A 27,756-nucleotide genomic window follows, 5' to 3' on the forward strand; every position below is an offset into this window, starting at 1 on the left:
CACAGCCGGGTCTCTGGTGGGACACAGCCGGGGCCCTGGTGGGACACAGCCGGGTCTCTGGTGGGACACAGCCGGGTCTCTGGTGGGACACAGCCGGGTCTCTGGTGGAACACAGCCGGGTGTCTGGTGGAACACAGCCGGGTCTCTGGTGGAACACAGCCCGGGTCTCTGGTGGAACACAGCCGGGGCCCTGGTGGAACACAGCCGGGTCTCTGGTGGAACACAGCCGGGTCTCTGGTGGAACACAGCCGGGTCTCTGGTGGAACACAGCCGGGTCTCTGGTGGAACACAGCCGGGTCTCTGTTAGGACACAGCCGGGTCTCTGGTGGAACACAGCCGGGTCTCTGGTGGAACACAGCCGGGTCTCTGGTGGAACACAGCCGGGTCTCTGGTGGGACACAGCCGGGTCTTTGTTGGGACACAGCCGGGTCTCTGTTGGGACACAGCCGGGTCTCTGGTGGAACACAGCCGGGGCCCTGGTGGAACACAGCCGGGTCTCTGTTGGGACACAGCCGGGTCTCTGGTGGAATACAGCCGGGTCTTTGTTGGAACCCAGCCGGGTCTCTGGTGGAACACAGCCGGGTCTCTGGTGGAACAGCCGGGTCTCTGGTGGGACACAGCCGGATCTCTGGTGGAACACAGCCGGGTCTCTGGTGGAACACTTACCCAGCATCAGATGAACTAGTGGATACTGTTTGTATATGTCTCTGTGTGCAGTATGAAGGAAGTAAGGGGTAGTTTTGCGAGCCAATGCTAACTAGCCAGAATCTCACATTTATCCCTTTTTTAAAAGTTGTACATTAGATCTGATGCTTACAGCTTCTGGTCACCAATAAGCTTCCTACTAATGACCAGTAGAGTTATCCTACTGTAGACCTATATAGGCTACTTTGTTATCCCATCGATTTCAGTTAGGGGGCAATTGTCAAATGTGGAGTCAGAGTATCACGGGCCCTGGTCAAAAGTAGTGCACTATATTGGGAATAAATACGGTGTCGTTTTGGGCCTCAGACGTTGTATGTAGGTCAGTTCTCAGTTTGAAATGGTTTCAGACTATTGAATGATTTGATCCTGTGAACTAGTCTGTTGGGTGTTTTCTAATAAGGTATTCACAGAAACCCTGAACTGAAAGCTAGTATGTGTCAGATGTTCCAGGGGAGAGATGATGGGGGATCTGAACTGAATGACTACCGACCGGGTAGCGCTCTCTTCCGTCGTCATGAAGTGCTTCGAGAGGCTAGTCAAAGACCACATCACCTCCTCCGTCCTCCCCGACACACTCGACCATCTCCAATTCATCTACCGCCCTGGCAGCTCCACCGATGACACAATCGCAATATCACTGCACGCTGCCCTCACCCACCTGGATAAAAGGAACGTATATGTGAGGATGCTGTTCATTGACTTCAGCTCGGCCTTCAATACCATAGTGTCCTATCGGTTCGTTACAAAGCTCACGGCCCTGGGTCTGAACTCCTCCCTGTGCAACTGGGTCCTGGGCTTCCTGACGGGCCGCCACCCAGGTGGTGAAGGTAGGAAACATTACCTCGTCTACACTGATCCTCAACACGGGGGCCCCACAAGGTTGTGTCCTCAGTCCCCTCCTGTATAACTACGACTGCGTGTCCTCACACCGTTCCAACTCCATCATCAAGTTGGCTGACGACGTGACAGTAGTAGACCTGATTACCAACAATGACCAGACGGCCTACAGGGAGGAGGTAGACACTCTGACAGCGTGGTGCCAGGTAAACAACCTCTCCCTCAACGTTAACAAAACAAAGGAGCTGATTGTGGACTTCAAGAGGAACAAAGCTGGACACGCCTCCATCCTCATCAACGGGGCCGCCGTGGAGACGGTCAATAATTTCTAATTCCTCGGCGTACACATCTCAGAGACGCTGAAATGGTCTAACCACACGGACACCGTAGTAAAGTGACAACAGCGACTCTTCAACCTCTGGATGCTGAAGAATTCCGGCCTGTCCCTGAGGGCCCTCAGTGTTCTACAGGAGCACCATCGAGAGCATACTGTCGGGCTGCATCACAGCCTGGTACGGCAACTCTACCTCCGTGGATCGTAAGGCTCTTCAGAGGGTTACACGTGCAGCCGAACACACCATTGGTCCCTACAGGACACCTACAACACCAGGTGTCACAGGAAGGCCAAGAACATCATCAGGGACCCCAGCCACCAGAGCCACGCCCTGTTCTCCCTGCTTCAATCACTCAGACAAGGGCAGTACAGGAGCATCATGGCAAAAACTGAAAGACTGGCCAATAGTTTCTACTCTCAGACCATCAGACTGCTGAATAGCCACCACTATCTGTCTCCTAGAGATGAACATACATTGGTGCGAAAAGTGCAACTCAATCCCAGAACAACAGCAAAGGACCTTGTGAAGATGCTGGAGGAAACAGGTACAAATGTATCTATATCCACAGTAAAACGAGTCCTATATTGACATAACCTGAAAGGCTGCTCAGCAAGGAAGAAGCCAATGCTCCAAAACCGCCATACTACGGTTTGCAACTGCACATGGGGACAAAGGTCGTACTTTTTGGAGAAATGTCCTCTGGTCTGATGAAACAAAAATAGAACTGTTTGGCCATAATGACCATCGTTATGTTATAGGAAAAAGGGGGAGGCTTGCAAGCCGAAGAACATCATCCCAACCATGAAGCACGGGGGTGGCAGCATCATGTTGTGGGGGTGCTTTGCTGCAGGAGGGACTGGTGCTCTTCACAAAATAGATCGCTTCATGAGGAAGGAAAATTATGTGCATATATTGAAGCAAAATCTCAAGACGTCAGTCAGGAAGTTAAAGCTGGTCGCAAATGGGTCTTCCAAATGGACAATGAGGTAGGCCTTGAAATAAATCCACAGGTACACCTCCAATTGACTCAAATGATGTCAATTAGCCTATCAGAAACTTCTAAAGCCATTTTCCAAGCTGTTTAAAGGCACGGTCAACTTAGTGTATGTAAACTTCTGACCCACTGGAATTGTGATACAGTGAAATAATCTGTCTGTAAACAATTGTGCATGACAAGTAATTTTTCCAACAAAAGTAGATGTCCTAACCGACTTGCCAAAACTATAGAAATGTGTGGAGTGGTTGAAAAACAAGTTTTAGTGGTTAGAGCGTTGGGCCAGTAACCGAAAGGTTGCTGGATCAAATCCCCGAGCTGACCCCCAAGTTCTGCCCCTGAACAAGGCAGTTCTGTTCCCTGGTAGGCCGTCATTGTAAATAAGAATTAGTTCTTAAGTGGCTAAATAAAGGTTAAAAGTTGTTTTTTTTTGTAATTATTTTACCCCTTTTTTCTCCCCAATTTCGTGGTAGTTACAGTCTTGTCTCATCGCTGCCACTTCCGTACGGACTCGGGAGAGGTGAAGGTCGAGAGCCATGCGTCCTCCGAAACACAACCCAACCAAGCCACACTGCTTCTTGACACAATGCACAATGCTAGCTCAGATACCATGAGACCATGAGATGACCCTGGGAATCGATAGAACATTTCTCAGAGACACAAATATGATGTCAATTTTTTTTAAGGCTCTCTTAAACTGTAGTATCAACTTGTTCTCTACAGGATCACACTAACGCATAATGCAATTCTTCTAACTGAATAGCCTACCCATGTCTCAATTTGTTCTGTACAGAACACAGAAACAAATCAAAATCAAATCAAATTTATTTATATAGCCCTTCGTACATCAGCTGATATCTCAAAGTGCTGTACAGAAACCCAGCCTATAACCCCAAACAGCAAGCAATGCATGTGAAAGAAGCACGGTGGCTAGGAAAAACTCCATAGAAAGGCCAAAACCTAGGAAGAAACCTAGAGAGGAACCAGGCTATGAGGGGTGGCCAGTCCTCTTCTGGCTGTGCCGGGTGGATATTATAACAGAACATGGTCAAGATGTTAAAATGTTTATAAATGACTAGCATGGTCAAATAATAATAATCATAGTAGTTGTCGAGGGTGCAACAAGTCAGCAACTCAAGAGTAAGTGTCAGTTGGCTTTTTCATAGCCGATCTTTGAGAGTATCTCTACCGCTCCTGCTGTCTCTAGAGAGTTGAGAACAGCAGGTCGGGGACAGGTAGCACATCCGGTGAACCGTTCAGGGTTCCATCGCCGCAGGCAGAACAGTTGAAACTGGAGCAGCAGCACGGCCAGGTGGACTGGGGACAGCAAGGAGTCATCATGCCAGGTAGTCCTGAGGCATGGTCCTAGGGCTCAGGTCCTCCGAGAGAAAGAAAGAAAGAGAGAAAGAGAGAATTAGAGAGAGCATATTTAAATTCACACAGGACACCGGATAAGACAAGAGAAATACTCCAGATGTAACAGACTGACCCTAGCCCCCCGACACATAAACTACTGCAGCATAAATACTGAGCTGCAAGCTGGATCACCCTGAGCTGATAGGAGCAAACCTTGCAGCTCTCCTATCAACTCCAGAACAGCTCAGGGTGACCCAGCTCTCCTCCTATCAGCTCAGGGTGACCCAGCTCTCCTCCTATCAGCTCAGGGTGACCCAGCTCTGCTCAAATCAACTCCAGAACAGCTCAGGGTGACCCAGCTCTGCTCATATCAGCTCCAGAACAGCTCAGGGCGACCCAGCTCTCCTCCTATCAGCTCAGGGCGACCCAGCTCTCCTCCTATCAGCTCAGGGCGACCCAGCTCTCCTCCTATCAGCTCAGGGTGACCCAGCTCTGCTCCTATCAGCTCAGGGTGATCCAGCTCTGCTCCAATCAGCTCAGGGCGACCCAGCTCTCCTCAAATCAGCTCCAGAACAGCTCAGGGTGACCCAGCTCTCCTCCTATCAGCTCAGGGTGACCCAGCTCTGCTCCGATCAGCTCAGGGTTATCCAGCTCTGCTCCAATCATCTCAGGGTGACCCAGCTCTCCTCCTATCAGCCCCAGAACAGCTCAGGGTGACTCAGCTCTGCTCCTATCAGCCCCAGAACAGCTCAGGGTGACTCAGCTCTGCTCATATCAGCTCCAGAACAGCTCAGGGTGACTCAGCTCTGCTCCTATCAGCTCCAGAACAGCTCAGGGTGACTCAGTTCAGAGTATTCTACACTGTTGTGTATATCCATTCTCCTGTCCTCATTTTGTACTGTGGTTTCCTCTAGACCCAGTTGTTTCTCTCTGCTGTTTTAATGCACAAGATGGCCTTAGCTGTTTCAGCAACTTTATACACCTCAGAAATGCCACTGTTGAAAGGCTGACTGTGACCACAGAGGAAGTCTTTGTCTCTGTTCTCCATCACTAATCAAGCCTAATACTGCAGAGACGTCGCAACTTCTAACACCCCAAAATAGTCTGCCGCGGTCGAGAGGCTCGCTGGTTAAAACTGGCACATTTACAGACCTGTTTATTAATGTGCACTGTCCCTGTAAAAACTAAATAAAGTAACAGACAGCACTAGCAGCATGTCTAGGTACTCCTGGGTCAGCCAGACTGTCACTAACTTTAAGCATCAGCTGTCAGAGCAGCTTACAGATCATTGCACCTGTATATAGCCCATCTGTAAATAGCCCATCCAACTACCTCATCCCCATATTGTTATTTTTTTTTCTCCTTTGCACCACAGTATCTCTACTTTTACATTCATCTTCTGCACATCTATCACTCCAGTGTTTAATTGCTAAATTGTAATTACTTCGCCACTATGGCCTATTTATTGCCTTACCTCCCTAATCTTACCTCATTTGCACAGACTGTATATAGATTTTCCTATTGTGTTATTGACTGTAAGCTGCAATATGTAACTTTTTTTCTGACCTGATCAAATTCTCATAGAAATGTGAGTTATAGATCTGTCGTTCTTATTGAAAGCAAGTCTAAGAAGCGGTAGATATGTTCTATGTGCACAATTTCTAGGCTTCGCGTTCTTAAGTTTCATTTTTGCGTCTTTTGGTTTTGTTTCAAACGGATGAAAATACAATATTTTTTGTTTATTGACAAGATATTTCCCAGCGGTTAAGATGGTACAAACCCTAACCCGGACGACGCTGGGCCAATTGTGTGTCGCCCTATGGGACTCCCAATCACGGCCGGTTGTGATACAGACCACTGCACCAATCGGGAGCCCAATTAGGCAACCTATTAGAATTTTAGCAACCAGGAAATGGCGTGACGTCCTGTCTCAAGTTGCTGTGACTTGATGTGATCACTGTTAGGCCTAGTGATGGAGATCATGCGGTATGGTCACGATGGTCAGTCAGCCCCCTGCAGTCTTGTGATGAGTTTATATTCTGACTTCTCTCCTCTCTGTCAGCTCGTATTGTTTCCACTCTCTGTTCATTATGATCAAGACAAAACGCCTTTGTTCCACAGAAAACAGCTCTCTCCCCTTCCTCCTCGCTCTCTCCCCTTCCTCCTCGCTCTCCTCTCTCTCCTGCCTCCCTGCTCTCTCCTCTCCCTCCTCACTCTCTCCTCCCTCCTCGCGCTCTCCTCCCTCCCAGCGCTCTCCTCCTCTCTGCAGTTGTTCTGTCATTCATCTGACCCTCTCTTCACCCAACCCCTCTTCACACCCTCTGTGCAGTCCTCCTCTCATCTCCTACTATCTTCAGACCCTCTGTGCAGTCCTCCTCTCATCACCTACTATCTTCAGACCCTCTGTACAGTCCTCATCTCATCTCCTATTATCTTCAGACCCTCTGTGCAGTCCTCATCTCCTACTATCTTCAGACCCTCTGTGCAGTCCTCATCTCATCTCCTACTATCTTCAGACCATCTGTGCAGTCCTCATCTCAGACCCTCTGTGCAGTCCTCATCTCATCTCCTACTGTGGTTCTGGAATGAATGGATCTTGTCCAACCACTGACTTTCTCCTTTTGGTATCTGCAAGAGTGTGTCATTGGAAACCTCAAATTCTGATGAGACTCTGACTGTGTCTGTCTGAGCTGAGCTGCCAGAGAGCTTAAAACAGCTCTGCGCCTGGGTCTGGAGAGATGCAGTAGCCTGGTCCCAGATCTGTTTGTACGGTATTGCCAACTCTCATGATCATTGTCATTTCCATTGCAAACAGATCTTGGATCAGGCTTATGAGAGAGCTCCTACAGAGGAGCCCCTTCAGGGATTCTTACTGACCGCCCCACAGTTCAGCTGGAACATGAGATCTGGGTTGAGGGTTGTTGAGAAATTAAGGTCCTGAACTTCAGAAATGGACAGAATTCTAATCCCTTTGATTGTCTGTGTGTTTCTGCGACAGACGTAGTGACAGGAAGTAGACATTCCAGGAGGTGCTGAGGATCGTCAAGATGGCCTCCATCACCAACCCCATTCACAGCCCAATGCGCTGGAATAGAGTGTGGCGGCGGAGATGTGGGGCGGCGTTGCCATGGTGATCATTTACGCACAAATTACTGGAAAAGAAGCCGGGTGTCGACGATGTGAAGTCCAAAGTCAAGAGACGGATTTGGAGCTGGTGAGAAGTTCTCCCCCCCCCCCCCACACACACACCTTTGTATATGACTTTGTTATTTGCGTATATTCTATGTGATTGTATGTTTGTACTGTGTTTAGTCAGTATGCTGATGTCAACCATCCTGTCAGTCGGTAGGAAAACACCAAGCCCAGTGTTTAGTCAGTATGTCAACCATCCTGTCAGTCGGTAGGAAAACACCAAGCCCAGTGTTTAGTCAGTATGTCAACCATCCTGTCAGTCGGTAGGAAAACACCAAGCTCAGTGTTTAGTCAGTATGTCAACCATCCTGTCAGTCGGTAGGAAAACACCAAGCCCAGTGTTTAGTCAGTATGTCAACCATCCTGTCAGTCGGTAGGAAAACACCAAGCTCAGTGTAGAATAACGTTTTGATGCTGTCTAATCTAACTGCCACGTTCTTCACCATCCCAAAGATGGAACAGTTTACTGCCTTACAGTATAATAAATGATTGTCCTATTCAATATAAAGACTATCTATCAACCTATTCCACTATAAAGGGGAATATGGCTGTTCCATTTGGGATGCGTCCTGTGACTACAGCGGTTGGGTTTGATGCTGTAAGCCTTTACTAATGGACTTAGGCCTGACTTCACTCCAACTCAAATGCATTGCTCTCTACTGCTATCATTTCCATTCAGGAAGTGAGGGAAAACGCTCTTACATTATTTGAACATTACTCACTTGATTAAAATGATAGTTTTTATTACATTGAATCATGATTGAATGGTAAAAGCTCAGCATGTTATCACGAGGGACTGAAGGAAGGCTGTGTCATGTAGTTCCTCCCATTCCAGAGGCCTCTTGTTTCCTTCCGTTCCGGAGGCCTCTTGTTTCCTCCCGTTCCGGAGGCCTCTTGTTTCCTCCCGTTCCGGAGGCCTCTTGTTTCCTCCCGTTCCGGAGGCCTCTTGTTTCCTCCCGTTCCGGAGGCCTCTTGTTTCCTCCCGTTCCGGAGGCCTCTTGTTTCCTTCCGTTCCGGAGGCCTCTTGTTTCCTTCTGTTCCGGAGGCCTCTTGTTTCCTTCTGTTCCGGAGGCCTCTTGTTTCCTTCCGTTCTGGAGGTCTCTTGTTTCCTTCCGTTCCGTAGGCCTCTTGTTTCCTTCCGTTCCGCAGGCCTCTTGTTTCCTTCCGTTCCGCAGGCCTCTTGTTTCCTTCCGTTCCGGAGGCCTCTTGTTTCCTTCCGTTCCGGAGGCCTCTTGTTTTCTTCCATTCATTAGTCTTCTGAAAAACAAAGGGCCGTTATCTATAAAGTCCACTACTTTTGACCAGGGCCCATAGGGTTCTGGTCAACAGTAGTGGACTATATCACTCAACCTTTAGAAACAACAAGGCTGGTCAACTCTGACTCGTGTTTCTCACCGGAGAAGAGAAGTGTTCAGAGTGAAAATTCTCCCTGTAATGTGGACTGAATTTGCTCTCTGTCCACGTGAAACGTCATCATTATGCCCAATCTCAGGACTGATCCTCAGTTTAAAGTCGAGACTGGACTGACTATGACTATGTCTTTTAAAGGGCACCCTATTTCTAATACAGTCACATGACTTTGGACCAGAGCCCTATAGGCCAATATGTAGTGGATAAGAGGCCATGTTAGATGTCCCCAGTGAGAATCCATTCCACAGTCACATGACTTTGGACCAGAGCTCTATAGGCCAATATGTAGTGGATAAGAGGCCATTTGAGATGTCCCCAGGGGGAATCCATTCCACAGTCACATGACTTTGGACCAGAGCCCTATAGGCCAATATGTAGTGGATAAGAGGCCATGTTAGATGTCCCCAGTGAGAATCCATTCCACAGTCACATGACTTTGGACCAGAGCTCTATAGGCCAATATGTAGTGGATAAGAGGCCATTTTAGATGTGCCCAGGGGGAATCCATTCCGCAGTCACAGCTGCAGTCACCCTCTCTAATGTCCTCTTTCATGCCACATTTACATAGACCTACAAAAACACCACACACACACACACACACACACACACACACACACACACACACACACACACACACACACACACACACACACACACACACACACACACATTGGTAGAGACTATTGTTTTTGTGGTTTGCAGTAGACCCATCTTTACATTACATATCTAGGGGGTAGGTGATGCTAGCTTACACTTCCTGTTTCATTGTGTAGAGTTCTGTCTATGTACAGACAGAACATTAGGCTACAGTGGTGAGGGGACTTGGTGACGGAACGTCAGAGTATCACGGGAGTCAGAGTATCACGGGCCCTGGTCAAAAGTAGTGCACTATATTGGGAATAAATACGGTGTCGTTTTGGGCCTCAGACGTTGTATGTAGGTCAGTTCTCAGTTTGAAATGGTTTCAGACTATTGAATGATTTGATCCTGTGAACTAGTCTGTTGGGTGTTTTCTAATAAGGTATTCACAGAAACCCTGAACTGAAAGCTAGTATGTGTCAGATGTTCCAGGGGAGAGATGATGGGGGATCTGAACTGAATGACTACCGACCGGGTAGCGCTCTCTTCCGTCGTCATGAAGTGCTTCGAGAGGCTAGTCAAAGACCACATCACCTCCTCCGTCCTCCCCGACACACTCGACCATCTCCAATTCATCTACCGCCCTGGCAGCTCCACCGATGACACAATCGCAATATCACTGCACGCTGCCCTCACCCACCTGGATAAAAGGAACGTATATGTGAGGATGCTGTTCATTGACTTCAGCTCGGCCTTCAATACCATAGTGTCCTATCGGTTCGTTACAAAGCTCACGGCCCTGGGTCTGAACTCCTCCCTGTGCAACTGGGTCCTGGGCTTCCTGACGGGCCGCCACCCAGGTGGTGAAGGTAGGAAACATTACCTCGTCTACACTGATCCTCAACACGGGGGCCCCACAAGGTTGTGTCCTCAGTCCCCTCCTGTATAACTACGACTGCGTGTCCTCACACCGTTCCAACTCCATCATCAAGTTGGCTGACGACGTGACAGTAGTAGACCTGATTACCAACAATGACCAGACGGCCTACAGGGAGGAGGTAGACACTCTGACAGCGTGGTGCCAGGTAAACAACCTCTCCCTCAACGTTAACAAAACAAAGGAGCTGATTGTGGACTTCAAGAGGAACAAAGCTGGACACGCCTCCATCCTCATCAACGGGGCCGCCGTGGAGACGGTCAATAATTTCTAATTCCTCGGCGTACACATCTCAGAGACGCTGAAATGGTCTAACCACACGGACACCGTAGTAAAGTGACAACAGCGACTCTTCAACCTCTGGATGCTGAAGAATTCCGGCCTGTCCCTGAGGGCCCTCAGTGTTCTACAGGAGCACCATCGAGAGCATACTGTCGGGCTGCATCACAGCCTGGTACGGCAACTCTACCTCCGTGGATCGTAAGGCTCTTCAGAGGGTTACACGTGCAGCCGAACACACCATTGGTCCCTACAGGACACCTACAACACCAGGTGTCACAGGAAGGCCAAGAACATCATCAGGGACCCCAGCCACCAGAGCCACGCCCTGTTCTCCCTGCTTCAATCACTCAGACAAGGGCAGTACAGGAGCATCATGGCAAAAACTGAAAGACTGGCCAATAGTTTCTACTCTCAGACCATCAGACTGCTGAATAGCCACCACTATCTGTCTCCTAGAGATGAACATACATTGGTGCGAAAAGTGCAACTCAATCCCAGAACAACAGCAAAGGACCTTGTGAAGATGCTGGAGGAAACAGGTACAAATGTATCTATATCCACAGTAAAACGAGTCCTATATTGACATAACCTGAAAGGCTGCTCAGCAAGGAAGAAGCCAATGCTCCAAAACCGCCATACTACGGTTTGCAACTGCACATGGGGACAAAGGTCGTACTTTTTGGAGAAATGTCCTCTGGTCTGATGAAACAAAAATAGAACTGTTTGGCCATAATGACCATCGTTATGTTATAGGAAAAAGGGGGAGGCTTGCAAGCCGAAGAACATCATCCCAACCATGAAGCACGGGGGTGGCAGCATCATGTTGTGGGGGTGCTTTGCTGCAGGAGGGACTGGTGCTCTTCACAAAATAGATCGCTTCATGAGGAAGGAAAATTATGTGCATATATTGAAGCAAAATCTCAAGACGTCAGTCAGGAAGTTAAAGCTGGTCGCAAATGGGTCTTCCAAATGGACAATGAGGTAGGCCTTGAAATAAATCCACAGGTACACCTCCAATTGACTCAAATGATGTCAATTAGCCTATCAGAAACTTCTAAAGCCATTTTCCAAGCTGTTTAAAGGCACGGTCAACTTAGTGTATGTAAACTTCTGACCCACTGGAATTGTGATACAGTGAAATAATCTGTCTGTAAACAATTGTGCATGACAAGTAATTTTTCCAACAAAAGTAGATGTCCTAACCGACTTGCCAAAACTATAGAAATGTGTGGAGTGGTTGAAAAACAAGTTTTAGTGGTTAGAGCGTTGGGCCAGTAACCGAAAGGTTGCTGGATCAAATCCCCGAGCTGACCCCCAAGTTCTGCCCCTGAACAAGGCAGTTCTGTTCCCTGGTAGGCCGTCATTGTAAATAAGAATTAGTTCTTAAGTGGCTAAATAAAGGTTAAAAGTTGTTTTTTTTTGTAATTATTTTACCCCTTTTTTCTCCCCAATTTCGTGGTAGTTACAGTCTTGTCTCATCGCTGCCACTTCCGTACGGACTCGGGAGAGGTGAAGGTCGAGAGCCATGCGTCCTCCGAAACACAACCCAACCAAGCCACACTGCTTCTTGACACAATGCACAATGCTAGCTCAGATACCATGAGACCATGAGATGACCCTGGGAATCGATAGAACATTTCTCAGAGACACAAATATGATGTCAATTTTTTTTAAGGCTCTCTTAAACTGTAGTATCAACTTGTTCTCTACAGGATCACACTAACGCATAATGCAATTCTTCTAACTGAATAGCCTACCCATGTCTCAATTTGTTCTGTACAGAACACAGAAACAAATCAAAATCAAATCAAATTTATTTATATAGCCCTTCGTACATCAGCTGATATCTCAAAGTGCTGTACAGAAACCCAGCCTATAACCCCAAACAGCAAGCAATGCATGTGAAAGAAGCACGGTGGCTAGGAAAAACTCCATAGAAAGGCCAAAACCTAGGAAGAAACCTAGAGAGGAACCAGGCTATGAGGGGTGGCCAGTCCTCTTCTGGCTGTGCCGGGTGGATATTATAACAGAACATGGTCAAGATGTTAAAATGTTTATAAATGACTAGCATGGTCAAATAATAATAATCATAGTAGTTGTCGAGGGTGCAACAAGTCAGCAACTCAAGAGTAAGTGTCAGTTGGCTTTTTCATAGCCGATCTTTGAGAGTATCTCTACCGCTCCTGCTGTCTCTAGAGAGTTGAGAACAGCAGGTCGGGGACAGGTAGCACATCCGGTGAACCGTTCAGGGTTCCATCGCCGCAGGCAGAACAGTTGAAACTGGAGCAGCAGCACGGCCAGGTGGACTGGGGACAGCAAGGAGTCATCATGCCAGGTAGTCCTGAGGCATGGTCCTAGGGCTCAGGTCCTCCGAGAGAAAGAAAGAAAGAGAGAAAGAGAGAATTAGAGAGAGCATATTTAAATTCACACAGGACACCGGATAAGACAAGAGAAATACTCCAGATGTAACAGACTGACCCTAGCCCCCCGACACATAAACTACTGCAGCATAAATACTGAGCTGCAAGCTGGATCACCCTGAGCTGATAGGAGCAAACCTTGCAGCTCTCCTATCAACTCCAGAACAGCTCAGGGTGACCCAGCTCTCCTCCTATCAGCTCAGGGTGACCCAGCTCTCCTCCTATCAGCTCAGGGTGACCCAGCTCTGCTCAAATCAACTCCAGAACAGCTCAGGGTGACCCAGCTCTGCTCATATCAGCTCCAGAACAGCTCAGGGCGACCCAGCTCTCCTCCTATCAGCTCAGGGCGACCCAGCTCTCCTCCTATCAGCTCAGGGTGACCCAGCTCTGCTCCTATCAGCTCAGGGTGATCCAGCTCTGCTCCAATCAGCTCAGGGCGACCCAGCTCTCCTCAAATCAGCTCCAGAACAGCTCAGGGTGACCCAGCTCTCCTCCTATCAGCTCAGGGTGACCCAGCTCTGCTCCGATCAGCTCAGGGTTATCCAGCTCTGCTCCAATCATCTCAGGGTGACCCAGCTCTCCTCCTATCAGCCCCAGAACAGCTCAGGGTGACTCAGCTCTGCTCCTATCAGCCCCAGAACAGCTCAGGGTGACTCAGCTCTGCTCATATCAGCTCCAGAACAGCTCAGGGTGACTCAGCTCTGCTCCTATCAGCTCCAGAACAGCTCAGGGTGACTCAGTTCAGAGTATTCTACACTGTTGTGTATATCCATTCTCCTGTCCTCATTTTGTACTGTGGTTTCCTCTAGACCCAGTTGTTTCTCTCTGCTGTTTTAATGCACAAGATGGCCTTAGCTGTTTCAGCAACTTTATACACCTCAGAAATGCCACTGTTGAAAGGCTGACTGTGACCACAGAGGAAGTCTTTGTCTCTGTTCTCCATCACTAATCAAGCCTAATACTGCAGAGACGTCGCAACTTCTAACACCCCAAAATAGTCTGCCGCGGTCGAGAGGCTCGCTGGTTAAAACTGGCACATTTACAGACCTGTTTATTAATGTGCACTGTCCCTGTAAAAACTAAATAAAGTAACAGACAGCACTAGCAGCATGTCTAGGTACTCCTGGGTCAGCCAGACTGTCACTAACTTTAAGCATCAGCTGTCAGAGCAGCTTACAGATCATTGCACCTGTATATAGCCCATCTGTAAATAGCCCATCCAACTACCTCATCCCCATATTGTTATTTTTTTTTCTCCTTTGCACCACAGTATCTCTACTTTTACATTCATCTTCTGCACATCTATCACTCCAGTGTTTAATTGCTAAATTGTAATTACTTCGCCACTATGGCCTATTTATTGCCTTACCTCCCTAATCTTACCTCATTTGCACAGACTGTATATAGATTTTCCTATTGTGTTATTGACTGTAAGCTGCAATATGTAACTTTTTTTCTGACCTGATCAAATTCTCATAGAAATGTGAGTTATAGATCTGTCGTTCTTATTGAAAGCAAGTCTAAGAAGCGGTAGATATGTTCTATGTGCACAATTTCTAGGCTTCGCGTTCTTAAGTTTCATTTTTGCGTCTTTTGGTTTTGTTTCAAACGGATGAAAATACAATATTTTTTGTTTATTGACAAGATATTTCCCAGCGGTTAAGATGGTACAAACCCTAACCCGGACGACGCTGGGCCAATTGTGTGTCGCCCTATGGGACTCCCAATCACGGCCGGTTGTGATACAGACCACTGCACCAATCGGGAGCCCAATTAGGCAACCTATTAGAATTTTAGCAACCAGGAAATGGCGTGACGTCCTGTCTCAAGTTGCTGTGACTTGATGTGATCACTGTTAGGCCTAGTGATGGAGATCATGCGGTATGGTCACGATGGTCAGTCAGCCCCCTGCAGTCTTGTGATGAGTTTATATTCTGACTTCTCTCCTCTCTGTCAGCTCGTATTGTTTCCACTCTCTGTTCATTATGATCAAGACAAAACGCCTTTGTTCCACAGAAAACAGCTCTCTCCCCTTCCTCCTCGCTCTCTCCCCTTCCTCCTCGCTCTCCTCTCTCTCCTGCCTCCCTGCTCTCTCCTCTCCCTCCTCACTCTCTCCTCCCTCCTCGCGCTCTCCTCCCTCCCAGCGCTCTCCTCCTCTCTGCAGTTGTTCTGTCATTCATCTGACCCTCTCTTCACCCAACCCCTCTTCACACCCTCTGTGCAGTCCTCCTCTCATCTCCTACTATCTTCAGACCCTCTGTGCAGTCCTCCTCTCATCACCTACTATCTTCAGACCCTCTGTACAGTCCTCATCTCATCTCCTATTATCTTCAGACCCTCTGTGCAGTCCTCATCTCCTACTATCTTCAGACCCTCTGTGCAGTCCTCATCTCATCTCCTACTATCTTCAGACCATCTGTGCAGTCCTCATCTCAGACCCTCTGTGCAGTCCTCATCTCATCTCCTACTGTGGTTCTGGAATGAATGGATCTTGTCCAACCACTGACTTTCTCCTTTTGGTATCTGCAAGAGTGTGTCGTTGGAAACCTCAAATTCTGATGAGACTCTGACTGTGTCTGTCTGAGCTGAGCTGCCAGAGAGCTTAAAACAGCTCTGCGCCTGGGTCTGGAGAGATGCAGTAGCCTGGTCCCAGATCTGTTTGTACGGTATTGCCAACTCCCATGATCATTGTCATTTCCATTGCAAACAGATCTTGGATCAGGCTTATGAGAGAGCTCCTACAGAGGAGCCCCTTCAGGGATTCTTACTGACCGCCCCACAGTTCAGCTGGAACATGAGATCTGGGTTGAGGGTTGTTGAGAAATTAAGGTCCTGAACTTCAGAAATGGACAGAATTCTAATCCCTTTGATTGTCTGTGTGTTTCTGCGACAGACGTAGTGACAGGAAGTAGACATTCCAGGAGGTGCTGAGGATCGTCAAGATGGCCTCCATCACCAACCCCATTCACAGCCCAATGCGCTGGAATAGAGTGTGGCGGCGGAGATGTGGGGCGGCATTGCCGTGGTGATCATTTACGCACAAATTACTGGAAAAGAAGCCGGGTGTCGACGATGTGAAGTCCAAAGTCAAGAGACGGATTTGGAGCTGGTGAGAAGTTCTCCCCCCCCCCCCCCCCCACACACACACCTTTGTATATGACTTTGTTATTTGCGTATATTCTATGTGATTGTATGTTTGTACTGTGTTTAGTCAGTCGGTAGGAAAACACCAAGCCCAGTGTTTAGTCAGTATGTCAACCATCCTGTCAGTCGGTAGGAAAACACCAAGCCCAGTGTTTAGTCAGTATGTCAACCATCCTGTCAGTCGGTAGGAAAACACCAAGCTCAGTGTAGAATAACGTCTTGATGCTGTCTAATCTAACTGCCACGTTCTTCACCATCCCAAAGATGGAACAGTTTACTACCTTACAGTATAATAAATGATTGTCCTATTCAAGCTCAGCATGTTATCACGAGGGACTGAAGGAAGGCTGTGTCATGTAGTTCCTCCCATTCCAGAGGCCTCTTGTTTCCTTCCGTTCCGGAGGCCTCTTGTTTCCTCCCGTTCCGGAGGCCTCTTGTTTCCTCCCGTTCCGGAGGCCTCTTGTTTCCTCCCGTTCCGGAGGCCTCTTGTTTCCTCCCGTTCCGGAGGCCTCTTGTTTCCTCCCGTTCCGGAGGCCTCTTGTTTCCTCCCGTTCCGGAGGCCTCTTGTTTCCTCCCGTTCCGGAGGCCTCTTGTTTCCTCCCGTTCCGGAGGCCTCTTGTTTCCTTCCGTTCCGGAGGCCTCTTGTTTCCTCCCGTTCCGGAGGCCTCTTGTTTCCTTCCGTTCCGGAGGCCTCTTGTTTCCTCCCGTTCCGGAGGCCTCTTGTTTCCTTCCGTTCCGGAGGCCTCTTGTTTCCTCCCGTTCCGGAGGCCTCTTGTTTCCTCCCGTTCCGGAGGCCTCTTGTTTCCTCCCGTTCCGGAGGCCTCTTGTTTCCTTCCGTTCCGGAGGCCTCTTGTTTCCTTCTGTTCCGGAGGCCTCTTGTTTCCTTCTGTTCCGGAGGCCTCTTGTTTCCTTCTGTTCTGGAGGTCTCTTGTTTCCTTCCGTTCTGGAGGTCTCTTGTTTCCTTCCGTTCTGGAGGTCTCTTGTTTCCTTCCGTTCCGGAGGCCGCTTGTTTCCTTGTTTCCTCTGACTCGTGTTTCTCACCGGAGAAGAGAAGTGTTCAGAGTGAAAATTCTCCCTGTAATGTGGACTGAATTTGCTCTCTGTCCACGTGAAACGTCATCATTATGCCCAATCTCAGGACTGATCCTCAGTTTAAAGTCGAGACTGGACTGACTATGACTATGTCTTTTAAAGGGCACCCTATTTCTAATACAGTCACATGACTTTGGACCAGAGCCCTATAGGCCAATATGTAGTGGATAAGAGGCCATGTTAGATGTCCCCAGGGAGAATCCATTCCACAGTCACATGACTTTGGACCAGAGCCCTATAGGCCAATATGTAGTGGATAAGAGGCCATTTTAGATGTGCCCAGGGGGAATCCATTCCGCAGTCACAGCTGCAGTCACCCTCTCTAATGTCCTCTTTCATGCCACATTTACATAGACCTACAAAAATACCACACCACACACACACACACACACACACACACACACACACACACACACACACACACACACACACACACACACACACACACACACACACACACACACACACACACACACACACACATTGGTAGAGACTATTGTTTTTGTGGTTTGCAGTAGACCCATCTTTACATTACATATCTAGGGGGTAGGTGATGCTAGCTTACACTTCCTGTTTCATTGTGTAGAGTTCTGTGTATGTACAGACAGAACATTAGGCTACAGTGGTGAGGGGACTTGGTGACGGAACGTTAAGCTCCAGTGGTGAGGTGACTTGGTGACAGAACGTTAAGCTCCAGTGGTGAGGTGACTTGGTGACAGAACGTTAACTTTTTGGTGACGGGGCAGTATTCGGAAATTCAGATGAATAACGTGCCCAAATTAAACTGCCTGCTACTCGGGCCCAGAAGGTAGGATATGCATATTATTAGTAGATTTGGATAGAAAACACTCTGAAGTTTCTAAAACTGTTTGAATGATGTCTCAGGCAAAAACCTGAGAAAAATCCAACCAGGAAGTGTGGAAATCTGAAGTTTGTAGTTTTTCAAGTGATTCCCTATCCAGTATACAGTGTCTGTGGGGTCATTTTGCACTTCCTAAGGCTTCCACTAGATGTCAACAGTCTTTAGAACGTTGTTTCATGCTTCTACTGTGAATGGGGAGAGAATAAGAGGTCCTGGAGTCAGATGACTGAGAGAATGACATGAGTTCAGTGGCGCGCGCTCCCGTGAGAGTTATCTGTGTTCCTTTTCATTTCTGAAGACATTGGAATTGTCCGGTTGGAATATTACTGAAGATTTATGATAAAAACATCCTAAAGATTGATGCTATACATCGTTTGACATGTTTCTACAAACGTAAATAGAACTTTTTTGACTTTTCGTCGTGACATTTTGCGCACACTTCCTGCATTTGGAGTAGTGGACTAAACGCATGAACAAAAAGGAGGTATTTGGACATAAATGATGGACTTTATTGAACAAAACAAACATTTATTGTGGAACTGGGATTCCTGGGAGTGCATTCTGAGGAAGATCATCAAAGGTAAGGGAATGCTATACATCGTTGCATTAAGGAGAAGTGTCTCTCCACTGGCTTCTCCACTGGCTTCCAGTTGAAGCTCGCATCCGCTACAAGACCATGGTGCTTGCCTACGGAGCCGTGAGGGGAACGACACCTCCGTACCTTCAGGCTCTGATCAGTCCCTACACCCAAACGAGGGCACTGCGCTCATCCACCTCTGGCCTGCTGGCCCCCCTACCTCTGAGGAAGCACAGTTCCCGCTCAGCCCAGTCAAAACTGTTCGCTGCTCTGGCACCCCTATGGTGGAACAAGCTCCCTCACGACGCCAGGACAGCGGAGTCAATCACCACCTTCGGGAGACACCTGAAACCCCACCTCTTTAAGGAATACCTAGGATAGGATAAAGTAATCCTTCTAACCCCCCCCCAAGATATAGATGTACTATTGTAAAGTGGTTGTTCCACTGGATATCATAAGGTGAATGCACCAACTTGTAAGTCGCTCTGAATAAATGACTTAAATGTAAATATTTATAATGCTATTTCTGATTTTAGTAGACTCCAAAATGGCGGGTATCTGTATTGCTTGTTGTTGTCTGAGCGCTGTACTCAGATTATTGCAAAGTGTGCTTTCGCTGTAAGTTTTTTTTTAAATTTGACACAGCGGTTGCATTAAGGAGAAGTGTATCTATAATTCTTTGAATAACAGTTTAATATTTTATCAACGTTTATGATGAGTATTTCTGTAAATTGATGTGCTCATTCACCGGAAGTTTTGGGAGGTAAAACATTTCTGAACATTACACGCCAATGTAAAATGGGTTTTTTGGATATAAATATGAACTTTATCAAGCAAAACATACATGTATTGTGTAACATGAAGTCCTATGAGTACCATCTGATGAAGATCATCAAAGGTTAGTGATTAATGTTAGCTGTATTTCTGTTTTTTGTGACGCCTCTCCTTGCTTGGAAAATGGCTGTGTGGTTTTTCTTGTCTCGGCGCTGTCCTAACATAATCTAATGTTATGCTTTCGCCGTAAAGCCTTTTTGAAATCGGACAATGTGGTTGGATTAACGAGAAGTGTATCTTTAAAATGGGATATAATAGTTGTAGGTTTAAGAAATTTGAATTATGAGATTTTTGTTGTTTTGAATTTTCCGCCCTGCTATAACACTGGCTGTTGAATAGTGTGTCCCGTGGGTGGGACGCTAGCGTTCCACATTTCCCAGAGAGGTTAAGCTCCAGTGGTGCGGTAGGGTGACTTGGTGGAGGGGCTTTCCAACGCAAATGGAGGTGTTGTTTCCTGATGTGATGTCTTGTGTTTCCACAGATCAAGGCAGAGACCATGAACCTCCAGGGGACAGCACTCTTCTCTTGCGGAGTCATGGGTGAGTGTGGATATAATGGCTCTAGGAGTGGCCCATGGACTAGGTCTTATGGCTGTAGGAGTGGCCCATGGACTAGGTCTTATGGCTGTAGGAGTGGCCCATGGACTAGGTCTAATGGCTGTAGGAGTGGCCCATGGACTAGGTCTAATGTCTCTAGGAGTGGCCCATGGACTAGGTCTAATGTCTCTAGGAGTGGCCCATGGACTAGGTCTAATGTCTCTAGGAGTGGCCCATGGACTAGGCATAATGTCTCTAGGAGTGGCCCATGGACTAGGCATAATGTCTCTAGGAGTGGCCCATGGACTAGGTCTAATGTCTCTAGGAGTGACCCATGGACTAGGTCTAATGTCTCTAGGAGTGGCCCATGGACTAGGTCTAATGGCTGTAGGAGTGGCCCATGGACTAGGTCTAATGGCTGTAGGAGTGGCCCATGGACTAGGTCTAATGGCTGTAGGAGTGGCCCATGGACTAGGTCTAATGGCTGTAGGAGTGGCCCATGGACTAGGTCTAATGGCTGTAGGAGTGGCCCATGGACTAGGCCTAATGTCTCTAGGAGTGGCCCATGGACTAGGCCTAATGTCTCTAGGAGTGGCCCATGGACTAGGTCTAATGTCTCTAGGAGTGGCCCATGGACTAGGTCTAATGTCTCTAGGAGTGGCCCATGGACTAGGTCTAATGTCTCTAGGAGTGGCCCATGGACTAGGTCTAATGGCTGTAGGAGTGGCCCATGGACTAGGTCTAATGGCTGTAGGAGTGGCCCATGGACTAGGCCTAATGTCTCTAGGAGTGGCCCATGGACTAGGCCTAATGTCTCTAGGAGTGGCCCATGGACTAGGCCCAATGGCTGTAGGAGTGGCCCATGTCCTAGGCCTAATGTGTTGTAGACTATATGTTCCTCCCTGACTATTACCATGTTGTGTTGTAGGCTATATGTTCCCCCCTGACTATTACCATGTTGTGTTGTAGGCTATATGTTTCCCCCTGACTATTACCATGTTGTGTTGTAGGCTATATGTTCCCCCCTGACTATTACCATGTTGTGTTGTAGGCTATATGTTCCCCTGACTATTTCCATGTTGTGTTGTAGGCTATATGTTCTCCCCTGACTATTACCATGTTGTGTTGTAGGCTATATGTTCCCCCTGACTATTACCATGTTGTGTTGTAGACTATATGTTCCCCCCTGACTATTTCCATGTTGTGTTGTAGGCTATATGTTCCCCCCCTGACTATTACCATGTTGTGTTGTAGGCTATATGTTCCCCCCTGACTATTACCATGTTGTGTTGTAGGCTATATGTTCCCCCCCCTGACTATTACCATGTTGTGTTGTAGGCTATATGTTCCCCCCTGACTATTTCCATGTTGTGTTGTAGGCTATATGTTCCCCCCTGACTATTACCATGTTGTGTTGTAGGCTATATGTTCCCCCCCTGACTATTTCCATGTTGTGTTGTAGGCTATATGTTCCCCCCCTGACTATTACCATGTTGTGTTGTAGGCTATATGTTCCCCCCCTGACTATTTCCATGTTGTGTTGTAGACTATATGTTCCCCCCCTGACTATTACCATGTTGTGTTGTAGGCTATATGTTCCCCCCTGACTATTACCATGTTGTGTTGTAGGCTATATGTTCCCCCTCGACTATTTCCATGTTGTGTTGTAGGCTATATGTTCCCCTGACTATTACCATGTTGTGTTGTAGGCTATATGTTCCCACCTGACTATTACCATGTTGTGTTGTAGGCTATATGTTCCCCCCCTGACTATTACCATGTTGTGTTGTAGACTATATGTTCCCCCCCTGACTATTACCATGTTGTGTTGTAGGCTATATGTTCCCCCCCCTGACTATTTCCATGTTGTGTTGTAGGCTATATGTTCCCCCCTGACTATTACCATGTTGTGTTGTAGGCTATATGTTCCCCCCTGACTATTACCATGTTGTGTTGTAGGCTATATGTTCCCCCCTGACTATTACCATGTTGTGTTGTAGGCTATATGTTCCCCCCCTGACTATTTCCATGTTGTGTTGTAGGCTATATGTTCCCCCCTGACTATTACCATGTTGTGTTGTAGGCTATATGTTCCCCCCCTGACTATTTCCATGTTGTGTTGTAGGCTATATGTTCCCCCCCTGACTATTACCATGTTGTGTTGTAGACTATATGTTCCCCCCTGACTATTACCATGTTGTGTTGTAGGCTATATGTTCCCCCCTGACTATTACCATGTTGTGTTGTAGGCTATGTGTTCCCCCCTGACTATTACCATGTTGTGTTGTAGGCTATATGTTCCCACCTGACTATTACCATGTTGTGTTGTAGGCTATATGTTCCCCCCCTGACAATTACCATGTTGTGTTGTAGGCTATATGTTCCCCCCTGACTATTTCCATGTTGTGTTGTAGGCTATATGTTCCCCCCCTGACTATTACCATGTTTTGTTGTAGACTATATGTTCTCCCCTGACTATTACCATGTTGTGTTGTAGGCTATATGTTCCCCCCCTGACTATTTCCATGTTGTGTTGTAGGCTATATGTTCTCCCCTGACTATTACCATGTTGTGTTGTAGGCTATATGTTCCCCCCTGACTATTACCATGTTGTGTTGTAGGCTATATGTTCCCCCCTGACTATTACCATGTTGTGTTCCCCCCTGACTATTTCCATGTTGTGTTGTAGGCTATATGTTCCCCCCCCTGACTATTACCATGTTGTGTTGTAGGCTATATGTTCCCCCCTGACTATTACCATGTTGTGTTGTAGGCTATATGTTCCCCCCCCTGACTATTACCATGTTGTGTTGTAGGCTATATGTTCCCCCCTGACTATTTCCATGTTGTGTTGTAGGCTATATGTTCCCCCCTGACTATTACCATGTTGTGTTGTAGGCTATATGTTCCCCCCCTGACTATTTCCATGTTGTGTTGTAGGCTATATGTTCCCCCCCTGACTATTACCATGTTGTGTTGTAGGCTATATGTTCCCCCCCTGACTATTTCCATGTTGTGTTGTAGACTATATGTTCCCCCCCTGACTATTTCCATGTTGTGTTGTAGACTATATGTTCCCCCCCTGACTATTACCATGTTGTGTTGTAGGCTATATGTTCCCCCCTGACTATTACCATGTTGTGTTGTAGGCTATATGTTCCCCCTCGACTATTTCCATGTTGTGTTGTAGGCTATATGTTCCCCTGACTATTACCATGTTGTGTTGCAGGCTATATGTTCCCACCTGACTATTACCATGTTGTGTTGTAGGCTATATGTTCCCCCCCTGACTATTACCATGTTGTGTTGTAGACTATATGTTCCCCCCCTGACTATTACCATGTTGTGTTGTAGGCTATATGTTCCCCCCCTGACTATTTCCATGTTGTGTTGTAGGCTATATGTTCCCCCCTGACTATTACCATGTTGTGTTGTAGGCTATATGTTCCCCCCTGACTATTACCATGTTGTGTTGTAGGCTATATGTTCCCCCCTGACTATTACCATGTTGTGTTGTAGGCTATATGTTCCCCCCCTGACTATTTCCATGTTGTGTTGTAGGCTATATGTTCCCCCCTGACTATTACCATGTTGTGTTGTAGGCTATATGTTCCCCCCCTGACTATTTCCATGTTGTGTTGTAGGCTATATGTTCCCCCCCTGACTATTACCATGTTGTGTTGTAGACTATATGTTCCCCCCTGACTATTACCATGTTGTGTTGTAGGCTATATGTTCCCCCCTGACTATTACCATGTTGTGTTGTAGGCTATGTGTTCCCCCCTGACTATTACCATGTTGTGTTGTAGACTATATGTTCCCCTGACTATTACCATGTTGTGTTGTAGGCTATATGTTCCCCCCCTGACTATTACCATGTTGTGTTGTAGACTATATGTTCCCCCCTGACTATTACCATGTTGTGTTGTAGGCTATATGTTCCCCCCTGACTATTACCATGTTGTGTTGTAGACTATATGTTCCCACCTGACTATTACCATGTTGTGTTGTAGGCTATATGTTCCCCCCCTGACTATTACCATGTTGTGTTGTAGGCTATATGTTCCCACCTGACTATTACCATGTTGTGTTGTAGGCTATATGTTCCCCCCCTGACTATTACCATGTTGTGTTGTAGGCTATATGTTCCCCCCCTGACTATTACCATGTTGTGTTGTAGACTATATGTTCCCCCCTGACTATTACCATGTTGTGTTGTAGGCTATATGTTCCCCCCTGACTATTACCATGTTGTGTTGTAGACTATATGTTCCCACCTGACTATTACCATGTTGTGTTGTAGGCTATATGTTCCCCCCCTGACTATTACCATGTTGTGTTGTAGGCTATATGTTCCCACCTGACTATTACCATGTTGTGTTGTAGGCTATATGTTCCCCCCCTGACTATTACCATGTTGTGTTGTAGGCTATATGTTCCCCCCCTGACTATTTCCATGTTGTGTTGTAGGCTATATGTTCCCCCCCTGACTATTACCATGTTGTGTTGTAGGCTATATGTTCCCCCCCTGACTATTTCCATGTTGTGTTGTAGGCTATATGTTCCCCCCCTGACTATTACCATGTTGTGTTGTAGGCTATATGTTCCCCCCCTGACTATTTCCATGTTGTGTTGTAGACTATATGTTCCCCCCCTGACTATTTCCATGTTGTGTTGTAGGCTATATGTTCCCCCCCCTGACTATTTCCATGTTGTGTTGTAGACTATATGTTCCCCCCTGACTATTACCATGTTGTGTTGTAGGCTATATGTTCCCCCCTGACTATTACCATGTTGTGTTGTAGGCTATATGTTCCCCCTCGACTATTTCCATGTTTTGTTGTAGGCTATATGTTCCCCCCTGACTATTACCATGTTGTGTTGTAGGCTATATGTTCCCACCTGACTATTACCATGTTGTGTTGTAGGCTATATGTTCCCCTGACTTTTTCCATGTTGTGTTGTAGGCTATATGTTCCCCCCTGACTATTACCATGTTGTGTTGTAGGCTATATGTTCCCCCCCTGACTATTTCCATGTTGTGTTGTAGGCTATATGTTCCCCCCTGACTATTACCATGTTGTGTTGTAGGCTATATGTTCCCACCTGACTATTACCATGTTGTGTTGTAGGCTATATGTTCCCCCCTGACTATTACCATGTTGTGTTGTAGGCTATATGTTCCCCCCCTGACTATTACCATGTTGTGTTGTAGGCTATATGTTCCCCCCTGACTATTACCATGTTGTGTTGTAGGCTATATGTTCCCCCCCTGACTATTACCATGTTGTGTTGTAGGCTATATGTTCCCCCCTGACTATTACCATGTTGTGTTGTAGGCTATATGTTCCCCTGACTATTACCATGTTGTGTTGTAGGCTATATGTTCCCCCCTGACTATTACCATGTTGTGTTGTAGGCTATATGTACCCCCCCCTGACTATTACCATGTTGTGTTGTAGGCTATATGTTCCCCCCCGACTATTACCATGTTGTGTTGTAGGCTATATGTTCCCCCTGACTGTTACCATGTTATGTTGTAGGCTATATGTTCCCACCTGACTATTACCATGTTGTGTTTTAGGCTATATGTTCCCCTGACTATTACCATGTTGTGTTGTAGGCTATATGTTCCCCCCTGACTATTACCATGTTGTGTTGTAGGCTATATGTTCCCCCCCCTGACTATTACCATGTTGTGTTGTAGGCTATATGTTCCCCCCCGACTATTACCATGTTGTGTTGTAGGCTATATGTTCCCCCTGACTGTTACCATGTTATGTTGTAGGCTATATGTTCCCACCTGACTATTACCATGTTGTGTTGTAGGCTATATGTTCCCCCCTGACTATTACCATGTTGTGTTGTAGGCTATATGTTCCCCCCTGACTATTACCATGTTGTGTTGTAGGCTATATGTTCCCCCCCTGACTATTTCCATGTTGTGTTGTAGGCTATATGTTCCCCCCTGACTATTACCATGTTGTGTTGTAGGCTATATGTTCCCCCCCTGACTATTTCCATGTTGTGTTGTAGGCTATATGTTCCCCCCCTGACTATTACCATGTTGTGTTGTAGACTAGATGTTCCCCCCTGACTATTACCATGTTGTGTTGTAGGCTATATGTTCCCCCCTGACTATTACCATGTTGTGTTGTAGGCTATATGTTCCCCCCCTGACTATTACCATGTTGTGTTGTAGGCTATATGTTCCCACCTGACTATTACCATGTTGTGTTGTAGGCTATATGTTCCCCCCCTGACAATTACCATGTTGTGTTGTAGGCTATATGTTCCCCCCTGACTATTTCCATGTTGTGTTGTAGGCTATATGTTCCCCCCCTGACTATTACCATGTTGTGTTGTAGACTATATGTTCTCCCCTGACTATTACCATGTTGTGTTGTAGGCTATATGTTCCCCCCCTGACTATTTCCATGTTGTGTTGTAGGCTATATGTTCTCCCCTGACTATTACCATGTTGTGTTGTAGGCTATATGTTCCCCCCTGACTATTACCATGTTGTGTTGTAGGCTATATGTTCCCCCCTGACTATTTCCATGTTGTGTTGTAGGCTATATGTTCCCCCCTGACTATTACCATGTTGTGTTGTAGACTATATGTTCCCCTGACTATTACCATGTTGTGTTGTAGGCTATATGTTCCCCCCCTGACTATTACCATGTTGTGTGTAGGCTATATGTTCCCACCTGACTATTACCATGTTGTGTTGTAGGCTATATGTTCCCCCCCTGACTATTACCATGTTGTGTTGTAGGCTATATGTTCCCACCTGACTATTACCATGTTGTGTTGTAGGCTATATGTTCCCTCCTGACTATTACCATGTTGTGTTGTAGACTATATGTTCCCCCCTGACTATTACCATGTTGTGTTGTAGGCTATATGTCCCCCCCCCTGACTATTACCATGTTGTGTTGTAGGCTATATGTTCCCCCCCTGACTATTACCATGTTGTGTTGTAGACTATATGTTCCCCCCTGACTATTACCATGTTGTGTTGTAGGCTATATGTTCCCCCCTGACTATTACCATGTTGTGTTGTAGACTATATGTTCCCACCTGACTATTACCATGTTGTGTTGTAGGCTATATGTTCCCCCCCTGACTATTACCATGTTGTGTTGTAGGCTATATGTTCCCACCTGACTATTACCATGTTGTGTTGTAGGCTATATGTTCCCCCCCTGACTATTACCATGTTGTGTTGTAGGCTATATGTTCCCCCCCTGACTATTACCATGTTGTGTTGTAGACTATATGTTCCCCCCTGACTATTACCATGTTGTGTTGTAGGCTATATGTTCCCCCCTGACTATTACCATGTTGTGTTGTAGACTATATGTTCCCACCTGACTATTACCATGTTGTGTTGTAGGCTATATGTTCCCCCCCTGACTATTACCATGTTGTGTTGTAGGCTATATGTTCCCACCTGACTATTACCATGTTGTGTTGTAGGCTATATGTTCCCCCCCTGACTATTACCATGTTGTGTTGTAGGCTATATGTTCCCCCCCTGACTATTTCCATGTTGTGTTGTAGGCTATATGTTCCCCCCCTGACTATTACCATGTTGTGTTGTAGGCTATATGTTCCCCCCCTGACTATTTCCATGTTGTGTTGTAGGCTATATGTTCCCC

The 27,756-nt window shown here is 46.9% G+C and overlaps 1 protein-coding gene across 1 annotated transcript in view; it reads left to right on the forward strand.

Annotated features, from left to right (window-relative positions):
• Positions 1–7,226: 7,226 nt before the first annotated feature.
• LOC106577409 (protein FAM53B) overlaps positions 7,227–27,756 on the forward strand; it is a 71,077-nt gene continuing 50,547 nt past the window's right edge. The window contains exons 1-3 of the mRNA XM_082964996.1: positions 7,227–7,441; positions 15,941–16,156; positions 20,038–20,095. Coding sequence (XP_082821122.1) covers positions 16,052–16,156; positions 20,038–20,095 — 163 coding nt within the window. The 5' untranslated portion in view covers positions 7,227–7,441; positions 15,941–16,051. The remainder of the gene's footprint in view (positions 7,442–15,940; positions 16,157–20,037; positions 20,096–27,756) is intronic.

The sequence above is a fragment of the Salmo salar genome, chromosome 18 (genome assembly GCF_965601325.2).
Source record: "Salmo salar chromosome 18, fSalSal1, whole genome shotgun sequence".
NCBI classification, from domain to species: Eukaryota; Metazoa; Chordata; class Actinopteri; order Salmoniformes; family Salmonidae; genus Salmo; species Salmo salar.